This window comes from Rhinoraja longicauda, chromosome 1 (genome assembly GCF_053455715.1).
Source record: "Rhinoraja longicauda isolate Sanriku21f chromosome 1, sRhiLon1.1, whole genome shotgun sequence".
Taxonomy (NCBI): Eukaryota; Metazoa; Chordata; class Chondrichthyes; order Rajiformes; family Arhynchobatidae; genus Rhinoraja; species Rhinoraja longicauda.
In genome coordinates this window covers 121,700,049-121,724,575 of record NC_135953.1, presented here as the reverse complement: position 1 = coordinate 121,724,575, position 24,527 = coordinate 121,700,049, and the positions used below count along the sequence as shown (strand labels likewise).

The window sequence follows — 24,527 nt, the reverse complement described above, 5'->3', positions numbered from 1 at the left end:
TAAATATCTTTCCACAGCTTTTGAGGCTTCGGGAATTGACGTTTGCCGATGATGAACCTGGAGTTTTTTTAAACTGAAACCCTTTATTCAATGAGTCTACTTTGCATAAATTACTTCAGAGACGGCTGGCAATTATGAATGCTGGCAGGCATAGCATGGAAGAGATACAAAGAGTACCTATGTGTTCTACATTACAAAGCTGGGTGTGACGACTGATAAATCTACATTTAAATTCTGACATTGTAGGCTGTTGCTGCTGTGGTGTTCACGTGGGGGCTGAAAGGTCATGGGTTTGACTATTCTGGAAGGATGCTGAAAGTCAGTTAGATTTATGACTGCAACCTTGATGATGTTGCAAAGTTTCTGCTAAATCTCCCACTGTTTGTTCATGCTCATGATCTACTGTAGCCACCCCTAATCACCAATACAGTAAACCATGGTAATTGGCAATGTGCATGATTAATGATTAAGGATCTGATCTGATTAAATAATATACCCCTCAGCTGCCTGTAAGTAGAGCTCCTTATTTGAAGTGCCTCCCACAGAAATGTGGTGGGGATAAATCTAAGAGGACGCATGCACCTTTGGTCATCATGCATGAGAGAATAACAGCTGTAATTACTCTCACTTCCTACATACCAGCATGCTGCAATCTTGCTGCAGAGCTAGCATAAATTTCTCCTCTCAATTATTTTACTCTGTGACATGCTTTTCTTCTCTGAACTGCAGAAAGGAGACAAAATGGTGAATGTTTGAGGGTTCTGGCAACATTTCATGAATGCATACAACATAAGTGCCCAGAGGCACAGTGACACAGTCCTGTGGAGATGAAGGGGCAGGGTTACTTAGGTTCCATTGTTTTAGATCTTGCTGTGGATAAATTTATTGAATTTTTATGTGCTGCATGGGAAAGCTTTTGCACAATGCTTGGCCTACAGCCTACTTAATTCAGTGATTGGAGACCAGCAAAGGCTACTATTCTTATATTTAACAATAGGCTTCCTCCATGGGCCACTGCACCATGATGCATGGCGAAAGGTGTAGGAATCTACTGTTATAGAGCATACCTTGGGAACGCCTGCGATTTGGATAAAAGGCATGTGGTTCTCATTTCAATCCCTCATCCCCTCCAACCCTTACCATACAACTGCAACAAAGAAATAATCTGGGCAGATTTTCCCCTCATCCATAAAGAACCAGAGGAGCTAAATGTGTCATCCTTGTTTAATTGAAAAAAAAAACTGGAAAAGCAGTCAGTCAGTCATCCGTGGGCTGAGTGAATGGGAGCGGTGAGAGAGTAAGTCTCCTCTATGCTGGTTACACCAAATGCAGATTGAGTGACCACTTTGCGGAGTACTGGTTTTTGGGAGAGTGACCATGAGTGTCCCATTGCCTGCCACTTTAATTCTCCATTCCACTCCGACTCTGACCTCTCGGTTTGTGGCATTCTGCATTGTTACTGAGGCCCAGTGGAAGCTTGCAGAAAGCACCTCATTTTCCATCAGGGGAATTAGCAACCTTCTAGCCTCTATTAAATTCTACGACTTCAGGTAACTTTATATTTGGGTTTGATCAGTGGCCCATCTGTGACATTGACCCAACTTGTTTGTGTTTTTTTTCCCCTCTTTTTCTCTCTTCCTTTCTAGATGAGGAGGACTTGCCTGTCCTAACCTGTCGGGCTTGTCTTCCAGTATTTCACAACTCCTACATTCTCTTCCAGAACACAGTCTGCAGTTCCATGTGTCTCCTACATTCTTTTGTTTGGGTTCTCTAATTGCTCCCATCCACATTGACCAAGTAACTTTGTTTACAGGTTACCCAATGGTTACCCTATCAGTGACCTCTCCCTCCCTCTCTACCCCATCCTTCCTGCATCTTAACAAACTTCCCTCCTTTTCAAATCTGGTGAAGGGGTTTCAACCTGAAACATTAACTCTGTTTCCCACAGCCTGATCTGCTGAATATTTCCAGCATTTTCTGATTTTATATTTAATTTCCAGCATCTGCAATTTTAAAAATCCCATTCTTGTATTGTCTGAGTGGCGTTTGCATGTTCTTCCTGTGGCCATATGGGTTTTCAAAAGAACCAGTGTTGATGGGTGTGTGAGAGAGTAAGTTGCAGAATCACAGGGGATAAAGGAAAAGTAATGACATTGATGGAATTAGTCTTTTTAGTTTAGAGATACAACATGGAAACAGGTCCTTCGGCCCACCGAATCCACGTCGACCATTGATCACTGTTCACATTAGTTCAATGTTATCCCAGTTTCAAGTCCACCCACTCTACACAGTAAAGGCAATTTGCTCTCTACTGTACACCTGTAAAAGTTCAATAGAGTGTTCAATGGCATGCCAAATCTTCTCAATCTTTGAGGAAGTAGAGGCATCGATGAGCTTTCTTTGTTACTGCATCAGTGTGGTGGGGCCAGGATAGATCTTCAGAGATATGCACACCCAGGAGCTTACATAGAAACATAGAACATAGAAAATAAGTGCACCGCCATTCATTGTGATCATGGCTGATAGTCCGCAATCAATAACCTGTGCCTGCCTTCTACCCATATCCCTTGATTCCACTAGCCCCTAAAGCTCTATCTAACTCTCTCTTAAACCCATCCAGTGATTTGGCTTCCACTGCCCTCTGTGGCAGAGAATTCCACAAATTCACAACTCTCTGGGTGAAAAGGTTCCTTCTCACATCAGTTTTAAATGGCCTCCCCTTTATTCTAAGACTGTGGCCCCTGGTTCTGGACTCTCCCAACATTGGGAAAAGAATTCCTGCATCTAGCTTCTCTAGTCCTTTTATAATTTTATGTTTCTATAAGATCCCCTCTCATCCTTCTAAACTCCAGTGAATACAAGCCTAGTCTTTTCAATCTTTCCTCATTTGACAGACCCGCCATCCCAGGGATCAATCTCGTGAACCTACGCTGCACTGCCTCAATTACAAGGATGTCCTTCCTCAAATTAGGAGACCAAAATTGTACACAATACTCCAGATGTGGCCTTACCAGGGCCCTATACAACTGCAGAAGAACCTTACTCCTATACTGAAATCCTCTTGTTATGAAGGCCAACATTCCATTAGCTTTCTTCACTGCCTGCTGTACCTGCACGCCAACTTTCAGTGACTGGTGTACAAGGACACCCAGGTTTCGCTGCACCTCCCCTTACCTAACCTGACACCATTGAGATAATAATCTGCCTCCTTGTTTTTGCTGCCAAAGTGGATAACCTCACACTTATCTATATTATACTGCATCTGCCACGTATCTGCCCACTCACTCAACCTGTCCAGGTCACCCTGCAACCTCCTAACATCCTCTTCACAGTTCACATTGCCACCCAGCTTTGGGTCATCCGCAAACTTGCTAGTGTTGCTTCTAATTCCCTCTTCCAAATCATTAATATATATGGTAAACAGTTGCGGCCCCAACACTGAGCCTTGCGGCACTCCACTCGCCACTGCCTGCCATTCTGAAAAGGACCCGTTTACTCCTACTCTTTGCTTCCTGTCTGCCAACCAATTTTCTATCCATGTCAACACCCTTCCCCCAATACCATCTGCTCTAATTTTACTCACCAATCTCCCGTGTGGGACCTTATCAAAGACTTTCTGAAAGTCTAGATACACTACATCCACTGGCTCCTCTTCATCCATTTTACTTGTCACATCCTCAAAAAATTCTAGATTAGTCAAGCATGATTTCCCTTTCATAAATCCATGCTGACTTGGACTTATCCTTTTACTGCTATCCAAATGCACCGTTATTACCTCTTTAATAATTGACTCCAGCATCTTTCCCACCTCCGTAGTCAGGCTAACTGGACTGTAATTCCCCGTTTTCTCTCTCGCTCCTTTCTTGAAAAACAATCCTCCAATCCACAGGAACTGATCCTGAATCTATTGAACATTGGAAAATTATCACCAATGCGTCCACTATTTCTAGAGCCACCTCCCTGAGTACCCTGGGATGCAGACCATCAGGCCCAGGGGATTTATCATCCTTCAGTCCCATTAGTCTACCCAATGCAAATTTCTTTCAGTTCCTCTACCGCCTAGATCCTCTGTCCTCCAGTACATCTGGGAGATTGTTTGTGTCTTCCTTTGTGAAGACAGATCCGAAGTACCTGTTCAACTCTTCTGCCATTTCCTTGTTACCCATAATAATTTCACCCGTGCCTGCCTTCAAGGGAGCCACAGTTGACTTTGCTACCCTTTTTCTCTTAACATATCTAAAGAGGCTTTTACTGTCGTCCAGCTTCCCCTCGTACATCATCTTTTCAGCCCGTATTGCCCGTTTTGTTACCTTCTGTTGTCCTATGAAAGTTTCCCAATCCTCTGGCTTCCCGGTACTCTTTGCTGTGTTATACATCTTTTCTTTTAGTTTAATTCCATCCCTAACTTCCCTTGTCAGCCTCCTACTCCCCTTAGAATCTTTCTTCCTCTGGAATGAAATGGTCCTGCGTCTTCCGGATTATGCCCAGGAATTCCTGCCATTGCTGTTCCACCGTCATTCCTGCTAGGATCCCTTTCCAGTCAACCTTGGCCTGCTCCTCTCTCATGCCTTTATAGTCCCCTTTGTTCAACTGCAACACTGACACTTCTGATTTAACCTTCTCCTTCTCAAATTGCAGATTAAAACTAATCATATTATGATCACTACCTCCAAGCGGTTCCTTTACCTCGAGTTCTCTTTATCAAATCTGGTTCATTGGACAACACTAAATCCAGAATTGCCTTTTTTTCTGGTAGGCTGCTACAATCTGCTCTGATCTCGGAGGCACTCTACAAACTCTCTTTCTTGGTGTCCAGACCAACCTGATTTTCCCAGTCTACCTGCATATTGAAATCCCCCATCACCACAGTGGCATTACCTTTCTTACATGCCAGTTTTAACTCCTGCTGCAACTTACACCCTACATCCGGGCTACTATTTGGGGGTCTGTAGATAACACCAACTAGTGTCTTCTTGCCTTTATAATTCCTCAACTCAATCCACAGTGACTACCTCATCAGTCCCTATGTCGCCCCTCGCAAGGGACTGAATTTCGTCCCTCACCAGCAGAGCTACCCCACCGCCTCTGCCCACCTGCCTGTCCTTGGATGTATAACCCTGAATATTAGGTTCCCAGGCCCGATCCTCCTGCAGCCACGTCTCTGTAATTCCCACAATGTCATATCTACCAACCTCTAACTGAGCCTCAAGCTCATCTACTTTACTTCTTATATTTCGCGCATTCATATACAATACTTTTAATTTCTCACTCATCTCACCCTTCTCATCGATCCCTATTACACTTGGCCATACTCTCCTTTGTGAGCTTTATTTCCCGTTAATTCTGGGGTCATTAACTATCCCTTTACTCTCTTTCCCTTTAACTCCATCCTTGACTATCCCATTTGACCCCCCCTATTTAGTTTAAAACCACCCGTGTAGCAGTGGCAAACTTGCCTGCCAGAATGCTGGTCCCCCACCTGTTAAGGTGCAATCCTCCCCTTTTCTACAATTCCTCCTTACCCCAAAACAAATCCCAGTGATCTAAGAATCTAAATCCCTGCTCCCTGCACCAGTTCCTCAGCCACACATTCAGGTCCTGTATCTCCCTGTTCCTGCTCTCGCCAGCACGAGGAACTGGAAGCAAACCGGAGATAACCACCCTGGAGGTCCTGCTTTTCAGCATTTTTCCGAGCTCTCTAAAGTCACGCTGTAGAATATTCATCCCCTTCTTTGAAGCTGTTAACTTTCTCCACTGCCATCCAGTCGACAAAAACAGGTTCATGGATCCTCAACTTTCCTGTACTGAAGTCAGTAATCAACTCCTTGGCACTTGTCAATGTTGACACCAATATTTTTGTTCTGAGACCATTTAATTAGATTATCAATCTCTCTCCTTACTCCACTCTAACTCATCATTACCTGTCATTCGTGCCCATACAGTGGTTGTATCGTTGACAGATTTAAAGATGGTGTTGGAGCTGTGTTGGCCTCACAAATAAGGGTATATAAAGTAGAGCAAGGGACTGGGCACACAGCTTTGAGGTGCCCCTTTGTTCATGGTCGCTATCAGAGTGTTATGGTTTTCCCTGTTAAAATGTATCCTAAAATGCAAAGAAAATGCTGTGTAGAAACAAGGAACTGCAGATGCTGGTTACGCAAAAGGACACAAAATGCTGGATGTACTCAGTGGGTCAGGTAGCATCACTGGACACTATCAATATGTGATGTTTTGGGCCAGGGCCCTTCTTCAGACTGATTGTAGGTGGGTGGGGGGGTGGATAGAAAGATGGAAGAGAGGAGATGCAGGTCAAAGTATGGCAGGTAATAGGTGGACACAGGCGAAAAAGGGTTATTCAAATGATTGGAACAAAGACAGAAGGTGTGAGACACAGATTGAAGAATTGCAGATTGTGAAGTCGGGAAAAGAATGTAGGGGAGGGGAGGATGAGGAGAAAAACAGCTATGTGTCCTGATGAGGCACAGGGGAGGGGTTGTTAGAGGTTACCTAAAATTGGAGAATTCAATGTTCATACCATTGTGTTATAAGCTACCCAAGCAGAATATGAGATTCCATTCCACCAGTTTTCATGAGGTAATGGTGGCGGCCCAGGACAGCCCAGGACAGAACAGTTTTAAAACTGTTACAATTTGTTTCGTTGGGTTGCTGTTGTTTAAACTAACTAAATTATTGCATCGTCTGGGAGGCGCATTCCCAATCTCGTTGTACCCCTGTACAATGACAATAAAGATATATTGTATTGTATTGTATTGTATGCGAATTGAGTGGAGTTAAAATAGTTAGCAACAGGATCTAGGCTTTGAAGGACTGAGCACAAATGTTCGGCGAAACGGTCGCCAAGTCTATGCTTGGCCTCGCCATTGTACAGAAGGCCACATTGGGAACACTGGATGCAGTAGATTAAGTTAAAGGAGGTGCAAGTGAACCACTGTCTCACCTGGAAAGACTGCTGGGTCCCTGGAAGGAGGCGAGCGAACAGGTATAGGGAAAAGTGTTACATCTTCTGCAGTTGCATGGGAAAGTACCTGGGGAGGGGGTGGTTTGGATGGGAAAGAATGAGTGAACCAAGGAGTTGTGGCAGGAGCAGTCTATGCAGAAGGCGGAAAGGAATGGAGTTGGGAAGTTGTGATTGGTGATGGGAATGTTGGAGGTTGATTGGTGGTTGGACCACGTTGGAAGATGCTGCGTTTCCTTTTCTTATTTCCTACTGATGAGGGGAAAAGATATGTGTAGAAAGGAACTGCAGATGTTGGTTTAAACCGAAGATAGACACAAAAAGCTGGAGTAACTCAGCAGGACAGACAGCATCTCTGGAGAAAAGGAATAGATGACGATTCGGGTCGAGACCCTTCAAACTCAGTCTGAAGAGTCTCGACCCAAAACATCACCAATTCCTTTTCTCCAGAGACACTGTCTGACCCGCTGAGTTACTCCAGCTTTTTGTGATTATTTTTGATGAGTGTAAAAGCTATTTTAAAACAAGCACAATAAATCAATAATGTTGTATTCAAGAGACTTATATAGAAACGTATCGCAACTTAGAATTTTATATTAAGTTCATGATTGATTATAGTCAAGTAAAAAATTGGGGTCAAAGCAGCCACATGTATGGGGGAGTGTTGGTTCAAGATATTTATGTCTAAAGCGAAAATGAGGAATCCTTTCATAAGAACTTCAGTCATTAGCTGGAAATATTAGCATGCTGCACAGGTGCTGCCTGGCTCAAGTATTTCCAACATTTTCTAGCTTATTTCAGTTTCCAGAATCAACAGCGTTTTGCTTTTGTGTTATGCAAACTGAAATTAAATCCGAACAAAGAAAACTATGTAGGTATGAAGGGTGAGTTGGCTTGGCTCTCTTGGGAAAGTAGCTCAAAAGATCTTCAAGGTAGATAAGCAATGGCAAGCATTTAACAATTTTTTTAAAAAATTCACAACAGCCTGTTTTGTTAAAGTATTAAAGAAAAATACTCAGGAAAATGATCCAATTGTGCCTAATAAGATAATGTTAAACTGAAGTTGTTTATAACGTTGTCAAAAAGAGTGGTCATTGAGGATTTCAGAACTTGGCAAAAGATATGAAACTTCACAGAGAGAAACTGAGGGTAAATGATCAGAAGACATTTAAAAACAGATTGTTAAGACATTATGCATATTAAAGTGGAAGTGGTCCAGCAGAGATGTGGGCTCAGAGCTGGAAACGGCTGATATAAAGCAGATAGAGGAAATGGATGAGGCACAAATACTTTATGGGAGAAGTACTTCAGGTTAGGTAAGATGGCAGGACATCTCTGTAACAGTCTGGTGGCTTAATGAGGGTCACTGTTTCTGCTTTGATTAAATTTGGCATAAAATAATTAATTACCCAAAATTAAGTGACCTTAATTAATTACCCAAAATTAAGTGACCTTAAATTAAGTACTATGATTCAAAAGCATGTCTCCAGATTGGTACTGCAGTCTGCCTGGATGACTTCAAGATTGATTGATGGAATATAGATCTCTAGAGCTAAGAGAGTCACGCTATCTACAGCTCCTGTGTGTTACCCTAGATTTGTATTCTTCAAACACATTGAAGGGAATCCTTTGGCCCATTATGTCTTTGCTGGCTTTTGGGGCAATCGTAATTCCCCACAATTTCCCCGTCAACCTACTCATTTACACGTGTCCATCAACACCACTCAAACTCTGAGCCACCCACACTTAGGTGAGGGGGCGGCGGGGAGGGGGGGGGGGTGTGAGAGGGGGGGATTTACTGTCACCTATCAACCTACCAGTCAACATACCTGTGGGATGTGGGAGGAAACCGGGGACATCCATGTGTCACGGACAAATTTCAAACACAGGGAGTGAAGAATAGGACTGGAGAAATTAGTGGGAGTAAAAGTATGGTGATCTATTGTCAAGGATTTTGAGAGGAAATTGTGAAAGCATTGGTTTGGATCTTTCAGAATTCCCTCATTTTATATATTTTTTCACAAATTGGAAAAACTGCGAACTAATAGTGCTGCTCAAGAAAGGGAAAGATAATCAAGTCTCATTAGCATGATATCAGTAGCAGGAGAGATCCTGAAATCAAATATTTGGTATATAGGGCTGTTGGCAGGCCCTGTTTGGGCTAAATAAGCATGGATTTATACTAGGAAATCACACTTGACACATCTGTTTAGAAATTTTCAAGAGAGAACGAGTGCATGTAGCTTGAAATGTATTCAAGATGGTTCATAAGATATGTTCATAATGCTGAATTATGAATTGTTGGGTTGAGAACTAACTGATGAAAATAATGGGTAATTTTAGAGTTCGCAAGCTCTAGCTATTGGGGTGCATGAATCAGTTCTTGGACTATCAATGAATTAGATTAGTGGACTGTTAAACACAGCTGGCTGGGAACAGGTTGTTAGGAGCATGCAAAGTTAGGAGCAGACAAGTGTGCACAATGTGGTACATGTAATATAAGGTGGAGAGATGCAGTTATGCATTTTGATTACAAATATAATGTTGAACTAATTTAAATGGAATAAGCTTAAATAGATCCTCGAGGGTGTGGGAAATATAACAACCAATTTTCATTTCCTTACCCAAGAAAATATGCAATGAGAAAATGTAGAGAAAGTGCAACAAAAGCCCAAGCAGCTGATTTCTTGTGAAAAGATTGTTTTGTAAGAAGTAATTTGAGCAGAATAGGTCTATATGCCTCATTTAATAAGGCACAACAATGTCACCCCTCTGACCCTCTACTTTGCTCCTCCTTTGAAATTGTAAACCTCTGTACCAAGCTTTCATTCTCATGTTACAACTTTTCCTTCCTTGGCTTGGCATTATAATGCTTCATTTGAAATGTTTTTCTGCATTAAAGGTCCTATCAAAATACATTATACATAAATTAGATTCTGGGACCTGGGGAAATAGTTTGTTTCTTCCTGTTCCTTCATAAAATCTATTTTATCTTTTTATCATTTTCTTGCTCGTTGATTATTATTGTAATCGTTTATTGAACATTCATCAAAGAATGAACAGTGAACTATTTCAAACTAAATATTCAGGCGAGAGCTTGTTCACTTCAGTGAACTCCAATCCCTAAATATCAGCCCCAATCCTCTCGTTGATAAATATCTGAAATTGAACGTTGGCTACTTGCTGTCAGATTTGAACTTCAGGTGAGCTTCCAATCCATCCATCCATCACCGAGTTTGCTTTTTTTCACCAAAGTTACAGCAACTGCCCCATTTCCGCTGCAGCACTTCATCCAAATCAGCTGTGGACATGATTCTTCCAATGCATGGTTAGCTTCCACCTGAAATTTAAGTTTGTGTAGTCACCTTATTCCTAACCTTTTCATCACTGAATTACAACTTTACTTGGTGAAGCAATATTTTGATTTTCAGCCCTATTTTCCAATCACTCCATAACAACACCCATTCCACTTTCTGTAACATTCTCCAACCTTGAGATTTGAGATCCTTCAATCTTAGTTCTCGATCACCCATAATTATCATTAGTGACAGTGCTTTTGATAGATATGCTCTGAAATTTACAATCTAATGCATCTGCCCTATATTTTCCTTATGTCTGCTTGTCCAATATTATTAAGGCTCCTACTAATTGCATCTTAAAATTTTAATATATCTAATAAAATAATATTGTTATTGTACCTTGAACTGAAAAATCCACCCCTTGCTCCCAGCTGCGAGATCGGTAGGTAATAAAGATAATAATGAATGCTGAAAAGGCCATGATTTAGGGCATAAACACAAGGTTGTACAATCCTGTCCACTCTTCCTGCCTCATTCCAAATTTACCTGGAAATGTTATTTGTACATTGAAATAAAAGCTGAGAAATTAACTTATTGTTGCGAACCAGTGTAAACACCTACCATATGATTTCAGTAGGAGGCAAGAGTCTCAATGAACGTACCTGGCCATCTATTTATTCTCTGCACTTCTGGGAAGCCAGCAATTCAGATTTATTCTTGATCCTTTATCATTGCACAACTATCTCTTCAGGGTACATTGTCTCTCCCGGTCTTACCCGGGACACAAAGGCAGTTGGGTGCAGAGAGGGACATGGGGTTGCAGGCCTGCAGCAGCCTGGGGCATACCTGGGCTTACCTGGATCGGTGGCGCTCCAAGACTTCCAACAGGTGGACTGGACTTTGGACTTTTTCTTATTCTTTGTAAACGGCGTCAAAATATGGCCACTGCATTTTTGAATTGTGCAAAAGAATTTCACTGTTCTGTACATACGTAACAATAATGAATAATTGAACCATTGAACACTGTTGATTGATAGTGGATGGTGTCATGTATTGCATGCAGCCTGGTTATCTAGAGCTTTAAACTTAAGGGCCACAATTACCGGTGTGGGGGGGGGGGGGGGGACTGCCATGAGGGAGGGGGATGAGGGGGGAGAACAATGGACAGTGGAGGAACCGCTGTTGGGGAGGGGGGGAGAACAAAGGAGGAGCTGGCGTACTTTGTAACTTTGTCAGCGCCATAGTTGGCTGCTATTTATATACCTTGGGTATGCAAGCAAAGGATTTCACTGTGCCTTGTCACATGTGACAATAGAGTATTCCATCTTACATCTTCCATCCACACTAACACATTCTGCTGGTTCCACTTATGTTACAACAATGGCATATTTAACTCTTGAGCATCCGGGTGAAGCATGACAGTGATCCTGTGAGAGACATGTGTGCAAAATGCTTCTTGCACAAGCTGGTTTCTCTTACTCTTCTTACTTCTTACTGTTCTTGGTTGCTTGTTGATACTCCTGCATCTCGCCCATTTTAGCACAATAAACAGCAGAAGCAGTCACAAAATGTCTCAGAATTCTTCCACTACAATATCACTGATATGAATGGGAAATGTATTCAAAGCCACAACTAAGCACATTACTAAGAATCCACAGACAAATCAAAGAACCCACTAATCAGGTTTTTCCACAATCCAGTTTTGCAAAAGGTGAAGACCCTTATTTATATATGCCATTTGCTTCAGCACTGTTTAGATGGCCACCTGGGATGACTGAAAGTCAGCAAGCTCATTATAAAATCACGGTCCGGTATGGCATACAACTGCACTAAATGCTTATTTTTGTATCTGAAACTGGGAACAACCAATTAATTTCTTGTCTATGGAGGCAGATAAGAAAGTTTCCCCCATCGAAAACGATCAACAATTGTCCATTCCTGGGCTCATTGCTACACCTCATTCCAAGTCATACTAATGTAAATTTTACAGATTGGCCATAATATTAATACTCTTTTATAAATGTGCATGTCTGTTGAGTATTTTAACATTGCATGAAAATTTTGTTACATTTATGGATCTGGGATATGATTTTGGCAAATGCTCCGATTATCGGCAAAGTTATCTTTTTGCCTTCACATGAAAATTCTTTATTAATAACAATAAAATGTCAACAGTCGCTAAAGAGAGGTATTATGACTTTCCTGATACGCTGGAAGTGAATATATTCAGCGGGAATCATAGACACACACAATGCAGAGAATCTCCAGGATGATCACATGTTCCAGTCCAGGGAACTTTTATTTCAAAGTAGATTCTTCCCATTCAGTGTACAGTTCTGGACACCCTGCTAAAGAAAGAATGTCAGTAAAGGGTGCAAAAAAGATTTACGAGGATGTAACCAAGCCTGGAGGGTTTGAGTTATAAAGAGAGGCTGGATAGGCTACACCTTTTTGTTTCTCTGGGGCATAGAAGGCTGAGGTGTGATCATACGGATGTTTATAGATTCCTGAAGGGCATAGATAAAGGTGAATAGCCAGAGTCCTTTCCCCAAGGTAAGGGGGTATAAATCTAGAGGACAAAGGTTTAGGGTGAGAGGGGAAAGATTTCTAGACCTGATGGGTAACTTTCTCACACAGAGGTTGGTAGGTATTTGGAATGAGTTGCCAGAGGAAGTAGTAGAGGCAGGTAGAATTACAACATTTAGTAGGCATTTGGACAGATACATGAATAAGAAAGATTTAGACGGATATGGGCAAAACACAGGCAAATGGGACTAGCTCAGTTAAGCACCTTGGTCGGCATGGACATGTTGAGTCAAAGTGCCTGTTTCTGCACTGTACAGCTCTGATCCTATAATTCTATTCTGGTACATAGCAATAAATGGGATACACTGCAATTATGGTAGTTATAATTTCATTATAAATCTCTGCTCATTCTTGCTGAGTGCTGGCAGCTTACCAGGCAGAGTAAAAGAAGGCATGCTTATAGATGCATATATTATACCACTCGAGGTAGCTACAAGGGGTAACCTACATTAGCCAATTAACCTACATGCACACCTGTGGAATGTAGGAAGAAACTGGAGCACCCAGTGGAAGCACCCATGGTCACAGGGGAAACTTGCATCTACATACAGGCAGCATCCAAAGTGGGGATCAAGCTCAGATCCTGGAAGCTGTGAGGCTGCAGTGGTCACTGCTGTACCATTTTGACGTTATTGAATACCTATATCTACAGTGATCTTGGGGCCAGGAAGACGCTCATTATGATACATAATGAATTGAGCGACCAATTTTGACAGTAAGCAAAAAAATGAAATAGTAAATACAGCTCATTCCTAAATTATCTTGTGACTTAAACATTACAAATACCTCTCAGCTGCAAATTGTATTAAGTAAGCTAATGTAGGAATTAATGGTACACAGCAAGATCTTTCAAACAGATTTAAACCCCAAATTATACAATTTTGCAGTGCTCCTTCGTCATAGGCAGCCCCTCTGAATTGAGATGATGTCTATCAGGGTGGTTGATTTTCAGATGACTAAGGTACCCAATTGTGGATGCACAAGTTCTTTGATGGATGGGGAGCATCGTATCATTCAGGGAAGTGGGGCTTCTAGCCCTGGACTGGACTCCTTCCTCCACTCCTACTGTTCCCCAGGTTGGCAGGCTGTTCCTTAATTTATCAACAGAGCAACACCAATGCTTTTCTTCAGATAATGCCATAGAATCTCTTAACATATGTCTAATTAGTCTGAACAACTAGCAATATCTTGGTGCAGCTTTCACCTGAACACAGCACTTTCAATGCACCCAGAGTCTCTCAAAATTAAGACCTAAGTTGGGGGAAATATTCAAGTAACCTTTAGAGACATAGAGCTAGACAGCATGGGAAGCACAGTGGCACAGCAGTAGAGTAGCTGCCTCACAGTGCCAGAGACCCGGGTTCGATCCTGACTGAGGTGCTGTCTGTACTGAGTTTGTACGTTCTCCCCATGACCTGCATGAAGCATGAATTGTCTCCATGCGTGAATTTTATCCCTAGCATGCAGGATAGTGCTAGTGTACGAGGTGTTTGTTGGTCAGCTCAGACAAGGTGGGCCGAAGGGCCTGTTTCCACGCTTTATGTCTAAAAGACAGGCCCTTTGGGTCAACTTGTCCATGTTGACCTAAATGATCTAGTACAACTTCCCTGTGTCTGTCTATGTACTTGCTCTCCAAGATCTCTCTTTTCTACAACATTCCTCGGGGCCCTACCATTCACTGTGCAAGACTTGCTTTTCCTTGTCTTTACCAAAATGCGACACCTTGCATTTTTCTGAATAAAACTCCATCTGCTATTCTTTCAGCCCATTAGTCCAGCTGACCAAGATCCCATTGCAATCTTAATTAACCTACTTCGCTGCTCACTCTGCCACTAATTTTAGTGTCATTTGCAAATTTATTAACTATGTCACCTACGTTATTACCTACCCTGCATAAAATAACAAATAAATCCCTGTGGCTCACCAGTTGATACAATCCTCCAGTCTGAAAAACAACTCTCTACTACCTTTCTTACTTTTAAGCCAATTCTGAATCCAGTCGGTTAGCTCACCTTGGATACCATATGACCCAACCTTCCAGAGCAGTCTACCGTGTTACCTTGTGAAAGGCTTTGCTGAAATCCATGTAGACTATCTCAAATGCACTACTCTTGTCAATCTTTGTGAATACATCTTCGAACAACTCAACCAAATTGGCGAGATACAATTTCCCATGCACAAGGACATGCTGATTATCCCCAATCAGTCCTTTACTTTCCAAATGCATGTGGATCCTGTCTCTCAGAATCCCCTCCATTTTTAAATTAATCATTAACTTAGAAGCAAAAGTAAGCAAATGAGTCAACCAGAGACTAGTAGAATATTACTACTCGTATTACTACTACTACGAGTACTACTATGAGTATTCGTAGAATACTTTACTAGTACTACTTTACATGAGAGGCAAAAAGAACACATACAACTAATTGAGATATTATCATAAACACAGTTGTACCTATGATTAGGTGAAAATAATTCTTAAGTATGTTGAATGTGAGGCAATTATTCTGAGAAATAATGGGTTGTAGATTACAATTGGACTGTATACAATTTAGTTGATTAATTTTGAAACTTAATTGAAAAATCATTTTAAAATCTCCCCGTGACATGGGTTTTCCCCTTCAGAAAAGCTAATAATAAAGAGCAATGCTGATTTTTATGATAATAAATGCAGAAATGATCTTGGGCTGTTTTTATATTTCCTTGAAGAGAGAGAATTTGATGGAACAATTTTCTGTTAAATTTTATACTTATAGGGGAAGAAAATCCTATTTAAAGAAAACAAATTGTAGAACCTTTAAAAAATACTGATACTTCAGATATCAAACACAAAACCTAAGTCCAGCAGGTTTTAACATTTGCGCGTGTTAATTTCAGCTGTTAGCATGAGGCCTCTGAGGTTGAAGAGCTTCAGTAATTGCACTGAGCTTCAATGGCTCTGTCCTCCCCATTATAAATTTCTGTGTCTGCGGGTCACGTTGCCACAGCAACAGTAAACAGAATAACCACTGGGGGTAAAAAACAAGTAACGTAACCTAACATAAACACCCCACATTATGGGTTTTTTTGAGTGAGAGTCTGCATTTATATTTTTGTTTCTTTCTGCCCATCCTTATTTTGGAACAGGAGCCCATACTTGTTGGGAATCTAATCTGAACCCCCAAAGAGCAGGCTGCTCTCTCCCTGAGAATAAAGTGGCATAAGGGTGGGGGGATGACCAGGGAGAGGAAATTGCAACCTGATTGGACAGATGGAGCTTAGCTACAGACTTGCTGCCATTGAGATGAATGCTGGGAGGATAGATAGTGTGGGAATTGCACTGTTCAAAAGAAAGGGAAATTGAAAAAGTTAGTCTTTTAAAATTATCAATTCATCTGATGCATTTAAAAATAAAACGTCACGCAAGGTGTTTGGAGGTTGGAATGTGAAGGAATTCCGCAGACACTATCACTAATAATTTATTGGGCTGATAGAAGTTTTCAGATGAATTTCCTTTCACTTCAGGCACTGTGACTAGCAGATGGCACCAGTCTCACTGCATTCTTTAAAGCAATTATCTCTCTTCGGCCCTCCCCCTCTCAATCTGGAGGCTGTTTTTTGTTTTAAATGTATTTGGGAAATTGGTGTTTTCACTTGCTTTCGATATAATGATTAGAAGCATCAATTGATTAAATCACACCCAGTGCATTGGTGATGAATGCTTTGAAAAAGCTTTAGAATCGCATCCAATTTAAATACTTTATTGAATGCCTGTACTTAACTTTGCTTCTTAAATAATTAAATGTTTTCTCTTGTCTTGTGCCACTGGATTACATGTTGTGATTTAGGATGCGTCACCTTTGTAGAAACATTATCAGTTTATGAAAGTCAGAGGCATAACCATAAATAGCAATTGAGTCACTGGAAATATTTAGATTTTGAACAAGCATTTCTCCAGCCATAAAAGAAATTATGGGAAAAATATTTCTCTTCATCTCATTCTCATGACGACCATTGTTGCTGTCAGAATAATATTTGTAGGTCGCAAAATGTCCTTGCTTGAAGGCATATTTAAAGTATTAGTACTGATATATTCTAGAGAAAAAACAATATGAAACTTGTTTTTGACTTAACTCATCACCTCAAAATGTTTCCATCAGGTCCAGTCAATTAGAGAATTGTAATTTGCAGAATTTGCCTCCGGTATTACATCACTGAAATGAATTTATCAGATACAAGTTTGGGAGATTACATCTATAATTCTGATGCATGATTTTTGCTGTTACAGTAGATACAATTTAAAAATATCAAATAACCTGGAAATGTGGGATGAAACAGCCTGTTGAATCACTTTTATAAAGGTGAATCATCAAGTTGTTAACTTTTTTTTTGCTATGTGTTTTTTTTGAAGGTCAAATCAGTGCATCATTGAAGATATTCGGACTGGAAGGAGTGGGACTTATGGATCTGAAAAACTGCGTGAGCTTCTCAAAATATTACCAGAGGCAGAAGAGGTCAGACTTCGGCAATAACTTATTTTACTGTTCCATAACGAGAATGTATCAGATGATTAATTGGTTTTTGACTATGGGATGGTTCAGGACATGAACAAATTAAACATTCCACTTATCTGGTGCTGCCAAGTCCTCCTATCACTTAGAGATCCATACAGTTCATTTTATGTACTATATGTCTTGCTAAACCTAACATTCCTTTTGCCCAGTATCTCCATTATAGTTAAACTCTCTGTGCATCTTCCCTCTTTTAATCATAGTTCACACATTTGTGTGATCGCAAACATACAACAATTATTTGTCTAGCCACTTCAGAATCTGGAGCTCTTGAAAATTGCTTTTGTGCACCTTTTTCTCTACAGACTTAATGGTGCCATATTTCTGCACTTCTTCACAGTTCAAAACAGTGGCATGGTGGCACAGTATTAATGATAGCCCCAGATTTAATCCAGCCCTTGCTTAAAGTCTACGTGGAGTTTATACATTTCTGCCGTGTGCTCAAGTTTTCTCCCATGTGCCAGAGATGTGACTAGTGCGTTGATTGACAACTGTAAATCACACCATTGTGCAGATAACTGGAAAAATAATCCAAGGGGAGTTGATGGGCCTGCGTGAGAGAAAACCTATGGGCTGCAGCAAATGGGACAGATGGGATTGTTTGACAGGGAGTTGGCATGGATCCGATGGGCTGAATGACTGTCCCCTGTGTCGTAGTAACTAAGTAAATAAGAATACTTAATTCTGAGAGTAGCTGATACAATTAGATCTTGCAAGGGGGTCATTAGTGAGGTGCCAGAGGAATTGTTTGCTTTCACATGGTTTATATATGATTTGCAATTCTGCACAGTCATTATGAAATGTTTGCAGGAAGCACCACTTTGGCCGTGGACTTTAAGCCAAAATTTCATGCCCCCATCTTGGTGGCTAGGAAATTTAAACTGAGCTAACTAAATAAATCCGAAATAATAAGCTGGTGTAATGGTGATCATGAAAATTGTTTAAAACAGCAGTCTTATTGACTCTTCTCTCTTCTGTCTTGGGCTAATCAGTTGTATCAAAACACTACCATAAATACACAAAATAATAGAACCAATTAGGGCACCTAACATTGATTTGGGCATTTAATATGGAAAGGCCAAAAGGCACGTGCAGACTGGATTTAGTGACATTGGAGAGTTACACTCCAAACTAATCAATTCATCCTCATAGAAGAACATCTCCCAGGCAGTGCCCAAGCTCCTGCATTTTTATAAATTTCTCAAGAATTTATTTACCTTTTCTATATCCTCTTCAACTTTCCTGCTAGATGCAGGAAAAATGTTCCCAATGTTGGGCTAGATGCAGGAAAAATGTTCCCAATGTTGGGGGAGTCCAGAACCAGGGGCCACAGTCTTCGAATAAAGGGGAGGCCATTTATAACTGAGGTGAGAAGGAACTTTTTCACCCAGAGAGTTGTGAATTTGTGGAATTCTCTGCCACAGAGGGCAGTGGAAGCCAAATCACTGGATGAATTTAAGAGAGAGTTAGATAGAGCTCTAGGGGCTAGTGGAATCAAGGGATATGGGGGGAAGGCAGGCACGGGTTATTGATTGTGGACGATCAGCCATGATCACAATGAATGGCGGTGCTGGCTCGAAGGGCCGAATGGCCTCCTCCTGCACCTATTTTCTATGTTTCTATGTTTATCTGCACTTTTTTTCCCCACTGAAAATCAGCATATTACACCTGGTTCATTATTTGTAAAATCCGTTGATTAGATTAAAAATCCCAGTTTAAAATCAAACTATATCACATTAAGTAACAACATAATATACATAACATAAAATTCTATCATCCTGATGTCACTCTTTCCAATGAGCTCTTTTGCGACAAGATTATAAATGAGCTCTTTGTCATTGGACAGCACTGAATTGTAAAATTCTATTTCCTCATTCACTTCTCATGATAGTGATCAGGAAACCCATCCCACATATTCCAGGAATTCATCCTCTATATTCTAGGTACTTATTTGATTTACCAAACCTCAGATGTGGAGGTATATTATGTAAGCAACACGTATTTGCAGGCAAAGCTCCAAGCCCTCATTGACCTATTCACTGCATACATCAATTTGTAGGACAAAGGTCCATGAGCAGCAGCTGCACCCGGTGCACCACACTGCCCTCCGCTGGGAAAGGTCCGCAGCACGACCCATTAAAATCTCAGAACACATCTCAGAACTATGGAGCACATTGTTTGCTCAGAACTGACCTCGTGGAAATGTCTTCTCTCCGAGGGTAGCAAATCAATGGAATTCTCTCCCTCTGAAGAAGGTGGAGATTAAACTATTAGAATGACTTAAGTTGGAGATGGATAAATATTTGAAAGATTGAAGAATTGTAGGTTATGGGGAACTGGCATAGAAGACAAGTTGAGGCCACCATAAATCAACAGTGATCATAATGTGTGGTTGGGCAGATTACCCTAAAGCCTCAGGAAAGTTTTAAACGTGATCAGGACCTCAGACATTACATAAAACTCTTAGTCTACAAGGCAGGAGTGCTGGCTGGTCTATATGCTTCTGAGACCTGGAATACTTACAGTGGGCATCTCAGGACTCTGGAAAGACACCACTAATGCTGCCTCCACAAAATGCTAACAGGAAGGATAAGCTAGCCAACACCAACCTCCACTGCCAGGCCAACATTCCCAGCATTGAGGCCCTAAATGAACTTAATCAGTTCCATTTCCCAGGCCACATCTTTCTCATGCCTGACCCCAAATTCTTGAGTCAGCCATACTATTACAAGCCCTGTCACAGGAGAACAGAAAATGATTAAAATCCTCCTTGAAAATCTGCAACATGAACTTGAACTGCAGAAGGAGCATTTGGAAAGGCATTGAGAACTTAATGTCCATGGATTTGGAGCACACAGAAGCCCTACAGAAGCACACAGAGAAGTCCATATGGCAAATGGACCATACTATCTGACAAACTACCTATTTACCAGCCCTGTCAAGTATATCTTGCCCATCTGTGGAAATGTCTGTGCTTCCCACAATTTAGAAGGATGAGAGGAGATCTTATCGAAACGTATAAGATTATTAAGGGGTTGGACACGTTAGAGGCAGGAAACATGTTCCCAATGTTGGGGGAGTCCAGAACAAGGGGCCACAGTTTAAGAATAAGGGGTAGGCCATTTAGAACTGAGATGAGGAAAAACTTTTTCAGTCAGAGAGTTGTGAATCTGTGGAATTCTCTGCCTCAGAAGGCAGTGGAGGCCAATTCTCTGAATGCATTCAAGAGAGAGCTAGATAGAACTCTTAAGGATAACGGAGTCAGGGGGTATGGGGAGAAGGCAGGAACGGGGTACTGATTGAGAATGATCAGCCATGATCACATTGAATGGCGGTGCTGGCTCGAAGGGCCCGAATGGCCTCCTCCTGCACCTATTGTCTATTGTCCCACATTAGACTCACAGTCACCTTAACACCCACAAAAGCATAGTGGAAGCAAGTCATCCTTGACCCTGAGAGTGTCTGAGAGAAAGAAGTTTTGCTCAGTCACTATCTAGAGTCCCTCACTATTACTGTATTATCCTTATTAAAAGCATTTCTAATGTATTTATTCATATTGTATCCTACGGCCGCACTATTTGAAGGCCAATAAACAAATGCCAACAATGTTTTTGACATTTTGCTGCTTCTTGGCTCCACTCAACTGGTTCGAATTTTACAATACAAAATTCCAGACTTTGATGTATGGAACTTTTGACTTGCAATTTTGCTGCATGCTAACTTGAATTGCGACTATTTCAATATACACCGATCAGCCAAAACATTATGATCACTGACAGGCGAAGTGAATAACATTGATTATCTTTTTACAATGGCACCTGTCAAGGGGTGGGATATATCAGGCAGCAAGTGAACAGTCAGTTCTTGAAGTTTATGTGTTGGATGCAGGAGAAATGGGCAGGTGTAAAGACCTGAGCGACTTTGACAAGGGCCAAAGTGTTATGGCCAGACAACTGGGCAGAGCATCTCTGAAACGGCAAGGCTTGTGGGGTGCTCCCGGTCAGCAGTGGTGAGTACCTACCAACAGTGGTCCGAGGAGAGACAAACCACAAACCGGCGACAGGGTGTTGGGCGCCCAAGGCTCACCGATGCATGGGGGCAACGAAGGCTATCCCGTCTGGTCTGAACCGACAGACGGTCTACTGTGGCACAAGTCACAGAAAATTTTAATGGTAGTCACGGGAGGAATGTGTCACAATACACAGTGCACCGCACCCTGCTGCGTATGGGGCTGCATACGGAGGACCAACAGCATATTAGGCAGGTGGTCATAATGTGTTGGCTCATCAGGTCATAATGTTTTGGCTGATTGGTGGATGTTCATATCCTTGCACAACACATCCGTACTTTTGCTTATTAGTGTTTGTTTTAAAAGCATTTTCCTCCAGGTTATTTTGAACCATAACATCCCGATACACTTTGACAGCTCAATCCCTTGTTACTTTTCATTGCCTCTCTCCCATGCTGACCCAAGATCCTTTCTATCTGCTCTACTGATATCATCCTTTTTCAACTATGCTGACCCATGTCCTATACATTTTTTACCTTTCCTTCTGAAACGCTGAATGCCCTGGAACATTTAGCTCCTAGCTTTGCTCACCCTGTGACTATGTTTCTGTAATGGCAACGATTTACGGTGTTTATTTCAACCATTTTGTTATGACTGTAGTGTGCTTTTAGATATGGCAACTTTATATTTGGCTTTTTAACTTTTTTCCCTATTTCAATTATTTTTACCTATTTATTTTGCTTACTACATTTCAATCTCCCACTTTCATCTTTGTTTCTTTCCCTCCTGTCGGATTACCATCTTCTTGCCAAGCCAGTTTAATCATTCTGGGCTCCTCAAATGTTCCTGGATGAAATTAGAGAAGCATTTATGCCTTTATAACAATCCCGAGGTTTCAATCAGCATAACCTGATCTTAGATTTGCAAATTTATTTAATTACTTGGATTTAAGTTTGCCAGCTGCCATGGTGGGATTTGAACTCCTGCCTCCAGCAGCCGGTAGTCTAGGCCTCTTATTATTAACCACTTTGCTACCGAACCTAGGCTGCTGTTGCTGACACCGCTAAATAAATATGGACCTGGATCCTTTCACACCTGTCTTTTAGCCTAGTTACAGGGATTAATCTTTATCAATATTCAGCCCGTACGAGACCAGCCCTATTTGCAGCCACTCCCGACATACTTAGGAATTTTTACCCACAGTTTTCCTTCATAAAAGGACTCCTCCTAGTTTCCCTCTTCCAGCTTCGTAAGTCTGTAAGTGGGCATGTTTACCCCACCCATGTTGAGTGAGATCTCTGTGAATCCTTTATCTCCAACCAGGTGTTCTATAACTCTATTTTGTTTTAAAACTCTATGCTTTCACATACAGAACATTTAACGCACATTTCTGCTTCCTAAATTGATTTATGTTTATTTCATTTTGTGTGTCACATCTTGACACAATCCACCCTCAGTTGTTGAATTGGTGTTTGTTTTGTAACCATTGTCTTCCAGGTTATCCTGCACCATAACATTCAGATATATTTTTACAGCTCCATCACTCATTATTTCCATTCCTTCCGTTTCTTTAGTATTCATAAAGATATTGGTACTGCCCTTATTCACATGAAGTTTGTACCACCTGCAGAATGCTTCCTGCCTCAGAACTTGCCCCGCGGTTTGGAGAATGTAAAGCATTTGCTTCGATGTCACAATGATTCATTGTACAATGATCGTCAAATTGAAGGTGACCTTTGAAGGAGATAACCAAACATACTTCAGAGCAGTGTTACCCAAACCCTGTCATCTAGAAATGAGGATCATTAAGAACTTCATAGTTAGCATTCAAAACTTCAAGCACTTCTCCATGAAGAACATGCAAAAAGATCCCCCAGTTGCAGTACTATACTCATTAGAGGAAAAGGAAGGAAATCATAACACTACTAAAGCATTTATTAATTAAATAGTTACTTTATTGTGACACATACCTATATATACAGTGAAATCCTTTGTTTTGCAAACCTAGTAAAATCATACTAGACATAGGCACAATCATACATAAATAAAAGAGTGCAAGGATTACAGTTGTAAAAGGAATAGTAGATTTCTTCAGAGGCTATACGCAATGAGACCATCTTATACCTTTTAAGTATCAAGTTTAAAAAAAAATTGTGTCCCATCTTGTATTCTTGTGCTTGCCATTGGAGGCCTTCATAAATGTCCTAGTGCCTACTCTGAAACTTCTACAAAGTACAGCCCAAGTGTCAGCAGTATTTGACATGGATTCTTAATTGTTAACTGTATGTTTGTGTTGTCATTTGTGAGCGGAGCACTGGCACATTCCTTGTATATGCACATACTTGGCCAATAAACTTATTCATTCATTATCATCATATCATATCATATATATACAGCTGGAAACAGGCCTTTTCGGCCCTCCATGTCCGTGCCGCCCAGTGATCCCCGTACATTAACACTATCCTACACCCACTAGGGACAATTTTTACATTCACCCAGCCAATTAACCTACATACCTGTACGTCTTTGGAGTGTGGGAGGAAACCGAAGATCTCGGAGAAAACCCACGCAGGTCACGGGGAGAACGTACAAACTCCTTACAGTGCAGCACCCGTAGTCAGGATCGAACCTGAGTCTCAGGCGCTGCATTCGCTGTAAAGCAGCAACTCTACCGCTGCGCTACCGTGCTGCCCATGGTTACTAATGGCTACTAATATTCTGAAGAGGAAGTTCAAATATCCTTGTGGAACTTTCAAAAGACCCCCAGAGCCAGAGCATGGAAACATTCCTTGAGACCCACGGTGTCCAATCACGCCATCAAGTATTTGTTTATATTTATCCTTTTATTCTCCACTCGATCCCTAGCCTTCCGTGCCATATTGTTCCAAGTGCACAACTAAAAACTTCATTACTGTTGTAGTATTGTAAGAGTACATTACTTCTTACATTAACCCCTACATTACTTCCTCTGTCAGTGTGCTCCAGATTCCAACTGCTCGCTAGGTGAAATGGTTTTTTAAAATCAAATCTCCACTAAGCCACTTGCCTTAAATTTATGTTCTCTGGTTATAAACCTTTCGGCTAACGGGAAACGTTTATCACCATCT

General features: G+C 41.2%; 1 protein-coding gene across 3 annotated transcripts in view; it reads left to right on the top strand.

Annotated features, from left to right (window-relative positions):
* Window positions 1-24,527, top strand: part of fhdc1 (FH2 domain containing 1) — an 89,257-nt gene that overhangs the window by 44,726 nt on the left and 20,004 nt on the right. For all 3 annotated transcript variants that reach the window (XM_078405707.1, XM_078405717.1, XM_078405726.1), the window contains exon 4: window positions 17,252-17,354. In XM_078405707.1, the coding sequence (XP_078261833.1) occupies window positions 17,252-17,354 (103 nt within the window). The remainder of the gene's footprint in view (window positions 1-17,251; window positions 17,355-24,527) is intronic.